Genomic DNA, 15,773 nt, shown 5'->3' with positions numbered 1-15,773 from the left:
AGGCTTTTGTTTGGAAAGTTGGAAAGTATTTATCCTTTTCCTTCCACATCATAACGACGCACTCTGTTGTGTAAGTAAAATCCCAAGGAAGTGCACTGACAACAAATGTGTAATAAAGATGAAAAACATACTATAAGGGTGTGAGTATTTTTGGAAAGGCTTCCAAAATGGCTGCAGTAAAAAGGGCTAATATATCAAAGAGATTAGACTGTACAAAGAGTTGAAACGCTGCAACATTAAAGAAACCACAAAATAACCACAAATGGAGTCAAATGCTGCCAAGCAGCTACAGACCAATGAAAATGACTCAACAGCCGGAAGGATGCAAAAAATATTAGTGGTTAGCAAGACAAAACGTGCACATGTTGGTTCTAATGCACGTGGAGGGTTGTGTTTCTGTTTTAACTGGTCCAGGCCTCAGTGTTTTTGTAACCACACCTAAATGCTGCAACACTTTCTACTGTAGAAGCACCGCCTTCTTTTTCTTTTTCCAGTGGCCTTAATTGTCTTCTGTATAATTCACAATAAATAAAATTGTATACGTTTTTGTATTTTAGCTGTAGCCTCTTTTCAGACTAGCAAACACCTGGTGGAACTGTGCATCTGCCAGTTACTTAGTGCATCGCTGGTTAAAAAAAAAAAAAAAACATTGTTAAAGGGTTAATAGAGGAGCCATGTTTTGATGACTTCCTGAAGGCGGAGTTTCAGAAAGAGCAGGAGTTTCTTAAAGAAAGAGATCCCAATTTCAGGGCGCTAAAATCTGAAGTCAAATTCTTTTTTAAGTCATATTTGATGTAGCAGTTTCATAAAAGTGGAAGTAGCATAGTTACTTGATTGTTCTATAAATGGCACCATGTGGCTGGAAAACACATAATGCTGCCACTTTAAATTTTTTACTGGCCCACATGAATCATTTCTGTTCCATGAAGGTCTTAGAGGTTTGTTAGAGAACAAATAGCTTCATGAAGATGAAGGAACACATCAGACTGCTGCTGTCTAACAGCCTCATGACTGTCAGTACATGCAAACAGCTCAATTTCCAGGTAGCAGAGACGATGTCCTGGAAGACACCATCAGTTGGCAAACACTGCTAATCCACCTCATTGGCTTTTGCCGCTTCCGTTTAAATCTCTCCACCTGGCCGTTTGTTTGAAAAGCCAGTGGATTCGATGTTTGACCTTTATGCTCAATGGAAGAGACGGTTTGAACTTCCTCCTTCCGTCTCTGCTCTTATTTCTCCATCCATGAATCCTCCTTTCCTGCTCCTCTGGGATTATTTGAGTTTATTCATGCTGCTATCTGTCACAAAAACAAAACCTCGTCAGAAAGTAAAAAAGTAAATCCCTCCAGCTTCCAAAACTAGCGGGAATAATTGTCCAAGCATCCACCAAAAACTTATGAACAGACGTCTAGAGAACTAAATGTAACAGAGTGAAGAATTTTCCATAGAAGTATTACTACGCTTTATGTAAAATTGCTCTAATCTCCAGAGAACTCTATAAAAGTAGAGAACTGCAGATAAATGCAAAACAGTCCAGTCTAAAAGTTCATAGAGTTTCATAGAGAGCAACTAAAAAGGGATCTGAAATAATTTAAAGTAGCTGCAGAGACACTCAGACTAAAACGACTGGAATATCACAGCGAAAGATCCACAATGGTTTTACAAGCTATAGTTACAATTTTTAGCAAAATTGCAAAAGATTTTCCTAAATTTTAAGGCCCGTTTCTTCAACTTCACAAATCGACAGCTTGTGTGTGGGTGTGTGACGTTATAGAGAAGATACAACTCAAAGTTAAAGTTCATAAAAACTATTGTCCTAAAACATTTGACACACGTGTTGAAGAAGAATCCCCCAGCATCCATGTTTATAAAGCGTATTAATGACTTTTATTGACACGGTACATTAACACGAAGATGACTGAACAACAACAGCAACAAAAAATCCAACCTCTCAACTCCACGAAAACATTTAGACTGCTGGCGTGGGTCTGTGCCGACTCCGAGTTCAGCCCCTCCATTGTAAACTCGGCGTGAATCATAAAAGCGTTTTTGAATGTGTAATAAATAAACTGGTCTTGTAACGCGGGTCGTGTTTTAAAGAAATGATCGAATGCGAGCAAAAGTCACGTCACTGCTGGCAGAAATAAAGAGCGTCCTTCTGTTGCTTCTCCTGCATGATTTGCATGATGGGTTCAGGCTGGACCTTATCACAGAACAGGACTTTTGGTTTTAATGATCAGCGAATGAGAAACGTCTCAGCCTGGTGGTTTAGTAGGTCCTGGAAGAAAAGCTCCACTTTCCTTTTGTGGTAATGCAGCATCAAGTAATGCATGTTCTTCAGTCCTTATGGAGTCATTTCTGTTTGAGCTGCCTACTTCGGTTCAAGGATTAGTCCACCCAATTTACAGACACATAGCAAAAATACATATATAAATAACAAAACCAAGCGTTTGCATTTTTCTTTTTAAATCTCCACCCCTGGCTTCTTTTTTTTTTTTTTTTTTTTTTTTTTTTGTTGAATTGCAGAGCACACATTTCACAGTATAGGAAGAAAAAGTCCTGAAGTTATCTTTTTTTTACATCACAAAATCTTGACATTATACCAAGTTTGTGTGCACTTTAAGATCCACCCACATGGGTCCCAGAAGGGTCCTGGTATCGTCTGGAGACCAGAGGTCTCAGTTTTAAAAATGTGCAGCTCTAAATTCAAACTTAAACATTTAAAAATCTGCCAAAGATTTTACGATTTTACAAACATCACCTTTTTAAGTTTACAAAGAGATTCCGACATAATAGAATAGAAAAGTATTTGGGGGAAATTTCTGTGCAACAGCAGCAAAGTTACCTCATGCTAGCAACAATACTTATGATCCAATTCGCTCTCAGTTATTTTAGATCTGAGAAAGAATCTAAATAACTGATTCAGGTCTAAATACAGCTGTGAAGGTACATTTGTCTTTTTTTAGTCCAGCACACCCACCTTGCATTGTGCAAATGTGGTTTCCTGATGAAAGCTTTTCTTGTGAACTTGGAAGACTTTTAAGGAAATTCAAACCAACCGTGACCCAAATACACACCCTTATCGACCTCCCTTCATCTGTGATTAATATAATGACAAAAGGTTGCGCTGGTTAGCTTCATACTGAAACCAAACGAAATACAAGAGGTTCTGGTTGGAGCTACCAGTGCAGAAAAAGTCACATAATGGCAGGAATGAAAATAAATACCTTGGAAAGAAATTATTCAAATAAATTCAAATTTAGAAAAAAAAAAAAAAGAAAATACAATAACTTGATTTGTAGTGTAATGCTAGCTAAAAGGTTAGAATATGACCATTTGTTGGTTACAGCCACTAAAATGTTCTGTATCATTTTAACCAAGACTCTACTGTCAGCTGGTTGAAACAACATCCTGTAGTTGTAGCCTACAGAAAGGCTACAACTACATATCAACTGGGCTACATATCAGTTTTACTAAAATAGCGTTGTTAGCAAGCTAGCTACCTGCGCAAATGGCCTAGCTAATTAGCCAGCTAGCTAGCTTCCTAGACTCCAAGAAGAGGAACAATAAAAAAAGTATAAAACTCTACATAATAAGAATGCCTCTTTGAAAGTTGCTCTTAAACTGCTTAAATCTGTTTATAATAATGGTATAGATAAGATTATTATTTCTGTCATAATATTATCAATATTATAGTTAAGCTGCAACAGCTTTTCTGTTTAAAAGCAAAAAGCAAGCAGATTATGCAGCACGTCCAGTAAATACCTGAATAACATAAACTCAATCATCTCATGAGAATTTCATACTGGCATGAATAATAATAATAATAACCCTAAGTAAATCTAATAACATTAATTATTAGACTTAGTAATGTATGCATTAAGTCATATTTAGCCTATTAATTGATATCCATGAAGTCTATTTTTGAATTAGCCATATCCTGGTTCAGTAAATGTACTGAATGGAAAGAGATGCTAACAGTGGTAAGTAATAAATAATGTGATGTCATTTGGGTGGACCGACCCTGTAAGGAGGGTTTGGAATATTTTCACAGGATTTATTTCCCATCTGTCTGGAAAACCTCCAGCTCTGGCTCCTGCTGATGACTTTGGGTTTTCAGTTCTGCCTTTTCAAGTTTCAGATTTCATCACTCTCTTGCTCTCCCCTCCCACTTTTGTTCTTCATGGATAAAAGGAATGTAAAAGAAAAACATTTTTTCAAAGGTTTCCCGCAAGAGCGTTTCAGAGCAGATTGACCTTTGCCACCACTTGCTTGCAGCCCGACTGGGAATATTCGCGCCCTGCGACTACAGGGTAGTACTCGATCTCCCCCGCGAGGCGTTCGATGTTGCTGTGGTCTGGGTAGAAGCCCTCTCGGGTAATTTCTTCCAAAAAGCACTCCATCACGTGGCCTTTCTCCAGAAGTCCCAGGGGCAAGATGTCGGCCTCGGTCCACAGCGGGTGATGCTTCTCCAACGTGTTGCGCAAAATGGGAGTCAGCTCCTTGACCAGGTTGCCGTGACGGCCGGAGGAAATGCTGGAGGAGTTCTGCAGCATGTGTTTGGTGATGTGTGTGTGGCCCAGGTTGCTGAGGAACAGGTAGATGGCGTTCAGGTATTCGTTGGACTGCTTGGAGGCGACGAGCTGCAGCAGCACGTCCAGGATCTCCACGTGCATGTGCTCGGCCTCGTCGAAGATGAAGAGCGGGATCTTCTCCTCCTCCTCCGCCTTCTCCACCATCTCCGAGATGAGAGAGGAGAGGTTGCGCGCGCACTGCATGGCCTCCGCCTCCTGGGGGCAGTGGTGGAGCACGTAGTACTGCAGCACCAGGGTGTCCCCCACCACCGAGCGGAAGTGTCCGGCCAGGAGGCGGCCCAGGTGGCTCTTTCCCACCCCGCTGGGCCCGTGGACGGACACCACCAGCGGCTTGTTGTGTACGTATGTGGACAGGTAGTCTTTCAGGTGGTGCACCAGGCCCTCCACCGCCCCCTGCTGGCCAAACACCTCGCGCCTCAGAGTCTTCTCCAAGCCTTCCAGATCGTATCGGAGAACGTGGTCGTCCAGGTTCTCTATGGCGTTGTACACCTGGGGAGAAACGGTCACACGTTTTAGAAATCTGAAGGCACGCAGGAATATCTTTGCATCGCTTTATTTATGCCTTTTATTAAATAAACAGTTTTATATGTTCAAAAGTTACAGATAACGCTAAAACCTTGGTCATCTGTATATCTTCCCCTTCTCTCCCTATGATCTTCTTCCTTATAAGCTACTATTGAATAAAGGCCACTCGTGTTGTAAAATCAGTCTGTTAAAGGTACAGCGTGTCGAGTTGAGAGACATCTGGTGGCGAAGTTTAAAACTGCAACCAAAATGTTTTCCGAGGCAAGGAAACAGTTTGGTGTCTCTGCGCATCCTCTGTAGTTATTTCACTATTTGTGATTGGTTGCTAAGGTTGCAACCAATAATTATTTTAGTAATCAATTATTCTATCAATTCTTTTGACAATCAGACAAATTTATTTTATTAGAAATAAAAATAACATTAGCAAATTAATACTTCAGTTCCTTTTTAACACAGAACATAAACATTTTATTGCAATAGCAAAGCATTACTTTAGTGACTGTAGTGAAACTTAAACTTGACATACATTTACATATATATGTATATCTACATATAGACGTTTTGTATACCCCAGTTCATGATCAATCTATTAGTTAATTTCAATAATCGATTGATCATGATTGATCCAATTAATCGTTGCAGCCTTTAGTTTACCGTAAGCTTCTCTTTGTATAACATCATCAAGTACAGTTTCCCATTAGCAACTGTGTACTAATATCTATCATTTCGTTGTTACCGTCTATTTTGCTCGTCATCTAGACATCAGTCATCTAGACTAACTTTCCCACCTTCCTGAAGAAGACTAAAGACAAACGTGTGAATGACTGCAATCCTAAGAAATGAAACTCCCCCGTTATTTTGACGGTTTCAGTTCGGAGACCAGCAGTATGAGTTTACTTTAAGTTCCTCTCAAATCTTAAATTCAAACATTTTCAGATGTACACATGTTGAACCGAACTTAGTTCCAGATAAGCACCTGAAATGAATCCTCCACATTTAAGTATCATTGACCCAAATATTACTTTTGTTCTTCTGCGTTTGAACCTGGCCACATAGAAGACGGTTAGTCTGGACCATTTAGTACCAACAGTAAAATTTGAACACCTCACTAAAGAGGAAGGCTTGTCCCACCTCAAACTCGTTTTCTAAACTGTGAAAAGAAAATTACAGTGACTCGCAAAAACGGAAAAACTGGTTAAGGGGAAGTACTCTGTAACGCATCTGTAAAAATTACTGCGCAACTCATGGTACTATGAGGAACACCCACAGCACATAGCTGTCAGGAATGACTTTTGATATAATAAATCATTCTTTATGGAAAAGTTCTTAAGAATATGTATTTCTAAATTGTAGTTTTATTGAAATTGCAAAAGTAAAGCTTATGGTCCGTTACATAAGGCTGATGAAAACTCGCCATCACCTTTTAATCCCTCTTAATGGTTTCCAACGTAACGCTCCAATAGTCATGTTCTGTGGAATGTGCATTAGAGCTGGTATTTACTGCAGCTGCCTGAACGCAGCGCCGCAGGGCACAAGCACCTGAATCTGCCTGATCACATCCAGACTGCTGAATAATGGCAGCTCGCTAATAATAGCCTCAACAAACAGAGGCGTGACAAAGCAGGCAGGGGAAAGGTTTTGCTTGAACCGAAACCTAAAACTTACAGCAAAGAAAAATCCCATTAGTTGAGCTTCGGCAGCGCAGACAGAGAGGAGCGGCTTCACCGAGGAGCTCTGCCTGAGGCCGGCGCGTTTATGTCAAAGGTTTCTCCTGTCAAACGTACGTTTTTCTTTTGTTCACGTCCAGAACATTGTTTTCTTATTTCCCCTCATTGATTAGACTGTATTTACAGGAAAGTTAATAAAAAAAATAAAATTAAAATAAAAAAAAGTTCAAAATTGCAATGAAACGTTTTCAAAATCAGTTGTGGCGAGGTCATCTCTGAACGGTAGACAAATCTTTTTTCATGTTTTCTGTCTTTTTATTGCTTTTTATGCATTTCTTTGTTTGTTAAAACTTCCCCGAAGCCTTCTTTTGTCACTTTGGATCTTGTTTGAAGAAATTTCTTGACAACATTTCACTTTTAAGATCATTTCTGTCTATTTAATAGATTTCAGTAGCTTTTTTGGCATCTTGAATTTTTTTGTAAATTTTGCCTTTTTCTTTATATGGGGGTATTATGGAATTTCAAGCAATATAGTGCCAATTTATCACACCAATTAAGTAACCATGCCAACATCAGCGGTTACAAAAATGCTATATAGATTTTGATATTTAACACCTTGAAATTGGGCCTCCGTCCCTTTAAGAAGCTCCTGCTCTTTCTGAAACTCCGCCTTCAGGAAGTCATCGCTCCTGTATTAACCCTTCAACGACGTTTTTACCAGTGTAACACTGAGAAGTAGTTTGTATAATGAGCTCAACAAATACCAGGTGTTTGCTAATTGTTACTGGCTAGTCTGAAGGAGCTGAGAGGGAACTGTGGGGGGAGGGCTGCTCTGTGAGGAGGAAGCTTGGAAACGGCGTCTCAAAGGCGGAGCTAAGTCCCCCCAGGCGTTTTGCACAGCTGAATGGTTGCCACAGAGATCAAAGGATTTCGCAAACATGCATAAATGAATCAAAACTACCTTAGTAACTACTTTGTAGACGCCTATTCTTCCAAAAAAGAAAAGGAATTAGACCACAGGCTACTTACTTATACTTATCTACCAACCTTGAATAGGAGAATCTAGTTTATTTACTTTGGATCAACATTATTAACTTTTTCTTCTTTTGCTCTTTCCTTTGGTTTGTTATTTTGTTTGCATTTCCTTTTAATTTCTGTAAAGCACTTTGTATTGCCTTGTTGCTGAAAATGTGCTATAGAAATAAAATTACCTTTATACCAAAGCAACACTCCAGGTGTGTTTTTGATGAGGGAATAACACTGTAACAAGACGTAAATCTCAAAATATGTGATTTTACATAATCCTGGCTCTTTAAGTGAATCCAGTTTTTTGTATCTTAACTTCTTGTTTCCTTCTAGATTGGCGCTTCTACATAATAAACCTTTCTATGCTTTGCTTTTCCATAATCACATAAACCTAAACATTTGAGTACAAAACAAAGTGAGGATGTCCACAGCCGTCCATCGCCTGGAGGACTGTCAGTGGTTTACCTGGACAAAGACTATAGCGAACAGCAGGTAGAGGCAGTACATGGCCCGGCTGCGCTCCTGCTTGGGCATCGTTTTGCGTGGCCCGCCGTTGGGAAACAGCACTCGCCTCTTCCTCCTCCTCTTCTTCTTCTGAGGGACAGAAGGAAAGGCAGGAACCTCGAAGGTGAAGATTTTGGGGCTGGTTCGGCCTGGAGCCCCGGCGAGGCTGCCCGCCGCCGCCAGGCTGTGGGCCATCTCCTGACGCCGCAGCTTCATGGCCTGGTACTTCTGCTTGATGCGGATGACGGCACGCAGAGAGGCGAAGCCGGACAGCGCGGTCGGGCCGCGCTGTCCCGTCTGGTTCTTCCCTCCATCGCTGTCCACCTCCTCGTCCGGCTCCCCCTCGAAGTCCTCCACCAACTGGGAGGAAGAGGTGCTGCTGCTTTCGTCACTCATCTACGGAGAGAGAGGACAGACGTTACCTACAGGAGCCAGCGCCGCCTGGAAACTAAAGGTCTAGAACACGTTTCAGCAACCAGACCGTTCAAAAAAAAAAAAAAACATAACAGGAACCATTTATGAGACAGAAATAAACTTTACTTTTTGTCAAATGCCATCATCAAAATAATCAAATACGCACTAAACATGTTGATGAATTTGCTACTAGTCAAAAGCATTTCTAACCTGCTGGGTTTCTAGCCTGGACTTAAAGGAGCTCAGTGTTGACGGTTTTGTAGTTTTCTGGAAGTTTGGAAAAACATCCGGTTTGGTCATTTTCCCTGATCAAAGCTTCGATTTAAGCTTCCAAACCTCTGATTCAATGAAAAACAAAAACAAACAGAAAACAAAAACCAGGTTCTCACTCCACAATAAGACTTTCTGAGTCTTAAAGCTGAAACTGATGAAACATCCAGTTGTTTCCTAAAGTGTAGTTACAAGATTGTGGTTTAGCTGTAACTGACCACTCCGTACCTACAGACATTGTTTTGATCCCGTTTTGACCTTCTGATCCCAACAGGGAGCTGAGGCGCCTCATTCCTTCAGGGCAATAAGAACTACAATTATTCCAACAGCGTAGATTTTAAAATTATTTCCACTTCACAGAGTAGTTTGTTCTGGTAGCAGAGGTCTTAAAGGACACTTTCATAAATAAAACCCTTTTCATTGCTTTCTCTATGTCTCCACTGGTATTTTGATGATTTCCGTTTGGTGGCAAGTCTTTTAGTTTGGAAGACCTTAACCTTTGGCTTCCCTCCAAAACATTAGCATCGCTTCCAGTCAGAAGAAAATTAGAAGATGAAACAGAAATCTCCCAGGTTTTAATAAAAATTTATCTCAACTACAGCACTAAAGTTTTATTATGACCTCAGTGGGCTGGATGGCTGGATAATAACTGCTTCTTGCTCAAACACCTCACTCCTTGATTTTGTTGTTTCTATTTTTTAGCAACTGGACATTTTGATATTTATTGGCGTTAACTTGTTTGTTTGCACTTTTAAATCGATCAGGTCCATCATTGGACATAAATTCAACCTAGGCTCCCTTCCAGGGGCCGGGTCTTACTGGCACTTCATCACTTTAAATGTGCATCATAACACAACAACTTGCTCTCTTAAATAAATCCCACATTTTTCTCTGAAGGCTCCGAGAGGCCGCTGGATGCTGCAAAGTGAGCAGCGACCGTTTTTCCTCTTTCTGTCTGAAACTCTGCAGGGGGGGATTTCCTGTCTCCTTACGGAGCCCAGCTTGAAAGAACCTGTCTGTTTAAAAAAGGAAACGTTTTTACAAGTTGGCAGTTTTGCCTTCAGTTTGAGGTGTGAGAAGCCGGGCCAGCTGTGGTGGAGCCGGACCAGCAAGGAGAATACTGCAGGTATGGAAAGAATTTATTGTCGCTTTATAGAACAAATTGCTGTTTTGGAAAGTCTTTCTTCTTCTTCTTTATGCAATGAAACACGTTTATGCTTCATTGAGGTCATGCTTGTTATAAAATGGATTAGCTCACACGTGGGAGGAGCAGTTTGACCTCCAGTCAGGAGGTTAAAGGCCGGGCCAAACAAACTAGATCAGCTTCTTGTGGAGGATGAGAAAACTTGAAAAAGCTGTTAGTCAGACAGTTTTGTTGTTAATACTACATAGTTAAAAACAGAACTCGGTTAACCCGTTTCAATTTCAAGGTGACGAGGAACCTTGTGTAAGATTCTACGAGAAAATATCGCTCTCATTAGAATCGTTCTGCACTTAATGACGCCGTAGCATCATGGAGGGATAAACTCAGGCTGCACAAAGTGGGGTTCTATTGAAAGGCTGCCAGCAGTCATTAGCCTCTTGGACAAAACCGTCAAGTAGACGGCGACATCTACAGCCGTGGCTTTCGCAAGTTGCCAGGACAACGGCAGATGTCATGCAGCATCTTTGTCCGTCCGTGCTGCGCTTTTCAGAGCAGTGACGGCGAGTCATCGGCGTAGTCGTCCTGCTGCTGCTGCCCGAACTGATGCTTCAGATTTTAAATGATGCATGTCGTCTTCTTAGTTTCCCTGTCTTGTTTACGCTTTTTAAAAAATCCAATGATTGGCTGTTCGCACAAACCGTACAAACTCACTGCATGACTCAGGCTACGACGCTGGCAGCTGATCGCTTTGTGAGTCAGAGGTGGAGCAGACTTCAACCCCCTCGTTTACCACGCAGGTATGTTAATCCCACCTGCCTGCGGTGGAAGGGGCTAGCGTTCAGTAGACAACTCCAGCGTTTAGCCAGAGCCATGACGCCTCCTCTAATGCTGTCTAATCCTTCCTCTGTTTTTAGCACATCCTGGATTTTTCAAGAGGAAACCGTTTAATAGCACGTCACAACACATTGATATCAGTATCCCGGACAAATTTTTTATTCTTTTTAAATCACTACTTAATTGATGAAAAGAATTTTAGCAGGGTTTTAATCATCGCAGCAGACAACATCTAAAGACAAACAATCTTTAAAGAATCGAGCTGAAGTGACGGGATGTGTGAAAATCAACAGCGACAATATAAAAGACTGTGGACTCATTTATTCCTGTGTTATTTTGACCATTTATGAATGCTTAAGTTCAGTATTTTATTTATTTTTAGTCTTTACTCAAGCCAATAAAACGCTAATGTAACCAGAGTCTTTAAACAACATTTGGTTCTGCTCTTGGTCTCCATGATCCTGCTGACAGCGCCAAAAAATAAAAATAAAAAATGCGTCTGTAGACTCAGCAGGTATGAAATGTTGTCGTCTGGTCATCAATAATAAAAGTTTTCTATATTCTACACAGTCTACCATCAGGAAACGTGGTGATGTGATTGCACTTGACAAGTGAAACCGAATCTTTTCACACAGAGCCAACTTGATTTGAGGAGGTTTTTCCCCTTTCTATGTGAAATCATTTGAAGAGTGGCATTTTGTGTCGTCTTTGATATTGAAAGGTGTTTGATGAACTGAAACAGAAACAATCTGTGGCAAAAACAAATGATTAAAAAATTGGAATGCACAATTAAGTTTAGTTACCTGTGAGATGTGTGCATTTTATGACCATTTATTGCCAGAATTAATCGACAAATATAAACAATTTAGGCACAGAGGTACAAAAGGAATGTGGGAAAAAAAGCGTGAAATGGTGAATTTCCAAGAAACAGTTTAACACGGGAGACGGTTTCGTGAGAAGGACGTCCTTTCGTCTTTCCTTTGTGGGTTCAAGGAAGCAAAATGCCGACTGTTGGGGGTTGAAACAACCACAGTTTAGAGAACATGACGGTGAATTCTCTTATTTGCAGCACTAAGGTTGGTTATTGATGCAGAAAATCGTGGTTAAAAACCACAGAAGACCAATTTGGTCCATCGCAGCAACATTTCTACTTTGAAACATGCACTGCAAAGCGGAACCCGTCAGTAAGTGTGAAACACCGTCAGCCTGCTTTACTGTCACGCTCCGTCAGGACATCTTCTCAAACGGGAGGGTCATCATGGAGAACCAGCCAGCTCTGCTCACAACCACAGAGCTCTGCTGCGTGATGCAAGTGCGTCTGCGGCGCCACGGCTCCGAAAACAGCGTTTGGAGGAAGTGCAATAAAAGTTTACATTTAAAAGAGTTTGAACACGGCAGACGTCTGCGTTCGTCTCAGTTCGACCGGTGCTCCGTTTGCACTGCAGACTGTAGGATTTGTGGTTTTTCGGAACTAAAACATAGCAGGTCAAAAGGTTGAGCTTTTTCACTTCCATGGGGGAAAAAAACCCAAACAATAATAAATCAAGATTGTGGCATTCGGTGCATGTGGGTGAAGCTGTGGGGAAGGTTTGGCTCTGAGCTGATGGATTTAATGCTTCTGCCATCCGTCTTGCTTTGCTCCGTTGCCAAACCAAGTGTTGCTCAACGTCATAATCGACAACACATGTGCCTGCAACCACACAGACGTGTGATATTAAAATGTTTTGTTTTTTTAAATGCTTTCTTGCAAAGTTTCAGCTAAACTATCAGCAACTTTCAGCTGCATGAAAGTGCAGCAGATCAATAAGTGTTGACTGAAAAAAAAAAGGCAGATTGCTGTGAAAACAGCAACCATGCAGGGAGATTCAGGCAAAGCCAAGCTACCAGGCAGACATCAGATAAGATAAAGGTAGGCATCTGCATTTAAATGAAAGCTTCTCTCTCTCTTTTTTTTTTTTCTTACATAATATTCAAATGGCATACAAAAGAAAAAAAATCACACTGTTACTGGAGAGAGAGAGAGAGAAAGAGGGAAGTACCAGATGATTCGGGAAGCTTCACAAGGCCCTGCAGAGTGATGACACACTCAACAGTTTTCTCTGCAAGCCGCACGTTCAACTTCATCCAGAAATCTCTGCTGACGTGTTTTGCAGAAACTTCTCATTCAGACTTTTGCAGCAGTGTGAACCTGACCTCCCAGCAGGCCTCACAGCACAGGAGCTATCAGCTCCACCCAGGAGAGGCAAAGGACAGCGAACGCTTTGTCTGACCGATCAGAGAAAAATGGAAAAGTTACAAAACACACACTCACACACACGGCTCTTTTACATCAGCGCTAAAGAATTTAAGTGGGATCAGTGGGAGCAGAAAGCAGAGGGATATCAGAGCCCATCTGTTTGTTTTCCCTGCGTCTTCACATGCAGAGACCTGAAAGACCAGCAACATTCCAGGCGGATCAAAAACTTCACCCTGCTGCTACTACTACTTAGACATGTCGCTTTAATGAGTCTCCTGCTCATAAATCCAGCATTTTTTCCAGAACGTGCACGTTTGCGCACACGAACGCACCACAGGTTTGCAGGTCGGATTCCACTAAAGCGTGTATTTCAAAATGAAATGACGTGTTTTCAGCCGCGCACAGAGAAGATTGCGCATCACCTCCAGCTACAGCTCAGCTGCGAAAACGCCAAAAAAAAAAAAAAAAAAAAAAAAAAAAAACTCAAGAAAACTTGTCTCTCCGATTACCTTCAAATGTGGCATGAGATCGTCCAAAGTGAGCCGACTGTCAGTGAAGGTCTTAGTCCATGGCTTGTTGGAATGAAGGCAGAGAAAAGCCCCACGCAGCGGCGCGCAGGAAGCCTGGTTATCTCAGCCCTCAGACTGCGGGCTCCGCCTCGTTCTTCCTCTTTTTATTCTCTCTGCTGTCTCTCCTCTAACTAATGATTGTTTCCTTTAATTCACTCGAGCTTTTAAGACTCTCTCTCAGGATCAGCTTTTTCTGGCTTATTATATTATATATATATTTTTTTTTAAAGGCATCTGAGAATCAGTTTGTGGTTATATCGAGCCTTTCTGCAGTGAGTTTAACTGGAAGTGCAGTTAATTGCTCCAGTCACCATGACGACAGAGGAAACAACCAGTTCACCACAGAGGTTATGAGTCACAGAGGGTCTTATATGAGCAAAAATAAAGAGATATTCTGTCTAGATTCTGTTTGGTTTGAATGTTTTCTGGAAATAAAATAGTTGAGGATAACAGAGAGATGCGTTGTGTTTCGGGAGTCGCAGTGAAATCGAGACTTTTTGCATAATTGAGGTTCTGGCGCGAGCGACTGGAACGAAAAACGAGATTTGTCTTTTATGATTTGTAGTGAAAAGTCAGAAATGCCAAGCTGGAAATATGAACAACAGCTCCCCCAGTGGCAGGAAGTCAGAATTGCAACTTGGAAATCCAGAAATGCAGCATGAATGGCACACTGCGCGAGACCCGCTAAATATTAAAATATTATTCTTAGCTTAAACAAAGCTTAGTCTCATATGTTTACTGAAAATTCAATCTGAAGGAGGAATCCTCCTCATCAGGCGGTCTGGTCACATTATTTCAACAAGGATTGAATAAAGCCGCAAATACGATTTTATTTTTTAAAAATCTGTGATAATTACTTGAATGATTATTGGCGCTAACAACCAACAGCATAAATATCTGAATTTAGAAATTATCTCGCAAATTTGCTCTTGGACGACTGAAAATGAATAAATAACCATAAACATGAAAACAAACTAAACAGCGTTTTCTATAAAGGTTCAGCATATTGCTGCAGCTTAAAGTTAAAGTGGAACTTTATCGGTGTTTCTGGTGTCTGAAGTTTGAAGAAAGCAGCAAAATTCTGAGTCTTAATATCTAAAGGGTAACTTTGAAGGAAAATCTTTGAAACATAAAACAACGGAGAAAAAGAAAAGAAAAAAAAACACAGAAAAATTCAGATTGAGACCAACCTGTCAGAAGAACCAGAGCGTCTTGCTGAGGTCCAGTAGCGTCATCCCACAGTGACCCGGACCGGCTCTCTTCACGTTCAGGTTCCTGCCGTCCAGGTTTTCAGCTCGGCACCAAATCGATAATGCGAGAAGAAGAAGAAAAAAAAGTATGCCAAACAAAACTTCAAACAAAGTGCTTGAAATTAATGCAACGCAAAAACGAAACTGGACAAGCTGGTGAGGCTTCAGTCCGAAGCAAGTGGACCAAACTAGTCGGTTTCTGTTGTTTCTCTTCCTTCACTGAGGAGAATTCAAGAATATCAGCTGCAGCTTCCGAGGGGCGGAGCCATCACCGGCCTGTCAACCAATCAGAGGCGGACCTTAGCAGCGTGCGCCCACGTCGTGCAACGCACAGCCAATGAAAGAAATTCAAAACTTTTCTTCCTGAAGGCATTTAGTTAGCGGCAGAGAAAATGTAAACAGTGTGCAGAGAAGACACGAAGGATAAAATATACACATTTGTCCCTGTTTAAAGTTACAAATCGATGAAATGCTGGATTATTTTAAAAGCCTTCTAAAGAACAAAAAAAATCACGACATTATGATTTACTTAGATCCCAACAAACAGATTTTGGTCCGGTAGAGAAAAAAACTCCGAAAGCGGTAAAAACGTGAACGGCTGGATCTGAGATGTTTGTAGGAGCTGCAGCGGTTTCCTCAACGAAAATGTCCCAAACTGCTATTTGCATGTCAGCAGTTCACATCTCATTAAATCACAAACATGGCAGCTCAAAACGTCACCTCGTCTGTTTGCATATA

General features: G+C 41.1%; 1 protein-coding gene across 2 annotated transcripts; it reads right to left on the bottom strand.

Annotated features, from left to right (window-relative positions):
- Positions 1-1,865: 1,865 nt before the first annotated feature.
- On the bottom strand, positions 1,866-15,346 carry tor4aa (torsin family 4, member Aa). Of its 2 annotated transcripts, none has more exons than XM_028025205.1 (3): positions 14,976-15,346; positions 8,280-8,714; positions 1,866-5,085 (listed from the first exon to the last, which is right to left on the bottom strand). In XM_028025205.1, exons 2-3 carry the CDS (start codon positions 8,712-8,714, stop codon positions 4,243-4,245), a joined length of 1,278 nt encoding a protein of 425 aa, XP_027881006.1. In that variant the 5' UTR covers positions 14,976-15,346; the 3' UTR covers positions 1,866-4,242. The 2 variants fall into 2 exon arrangements, with proteins under 2 accessions (XP_027881006.1, XP_027881005.1); XM_028025204.1 differs by lacking the exon at positions 14,976-15,346 and adding an exon at positions 13,726-13,914.
- Between the last annotated feature and the right edge of the window lie 427 nt (positions 15,347-15,773).

Source organism: Xiphophorus couchianus, chromosome 8 (genome assembly GCF_001444195.1).
Source record: "Xiphophorus couchianus chromosome 8, X_couchianus-1.0, whole genome shotgun sequence".
Lineage (NCBI taxonomy): Eukaryota > Metazoa > Chordata > Actinopteri > Cyprinodontiformes > Poeciliidae > Xiphophorus > Xiphophorus couchianus.
The sequence above is the reverse complement of the archived record's forward strand: the minus strand, read 5'-3'. Positions and strand labels throughout refer to the sequence as shown.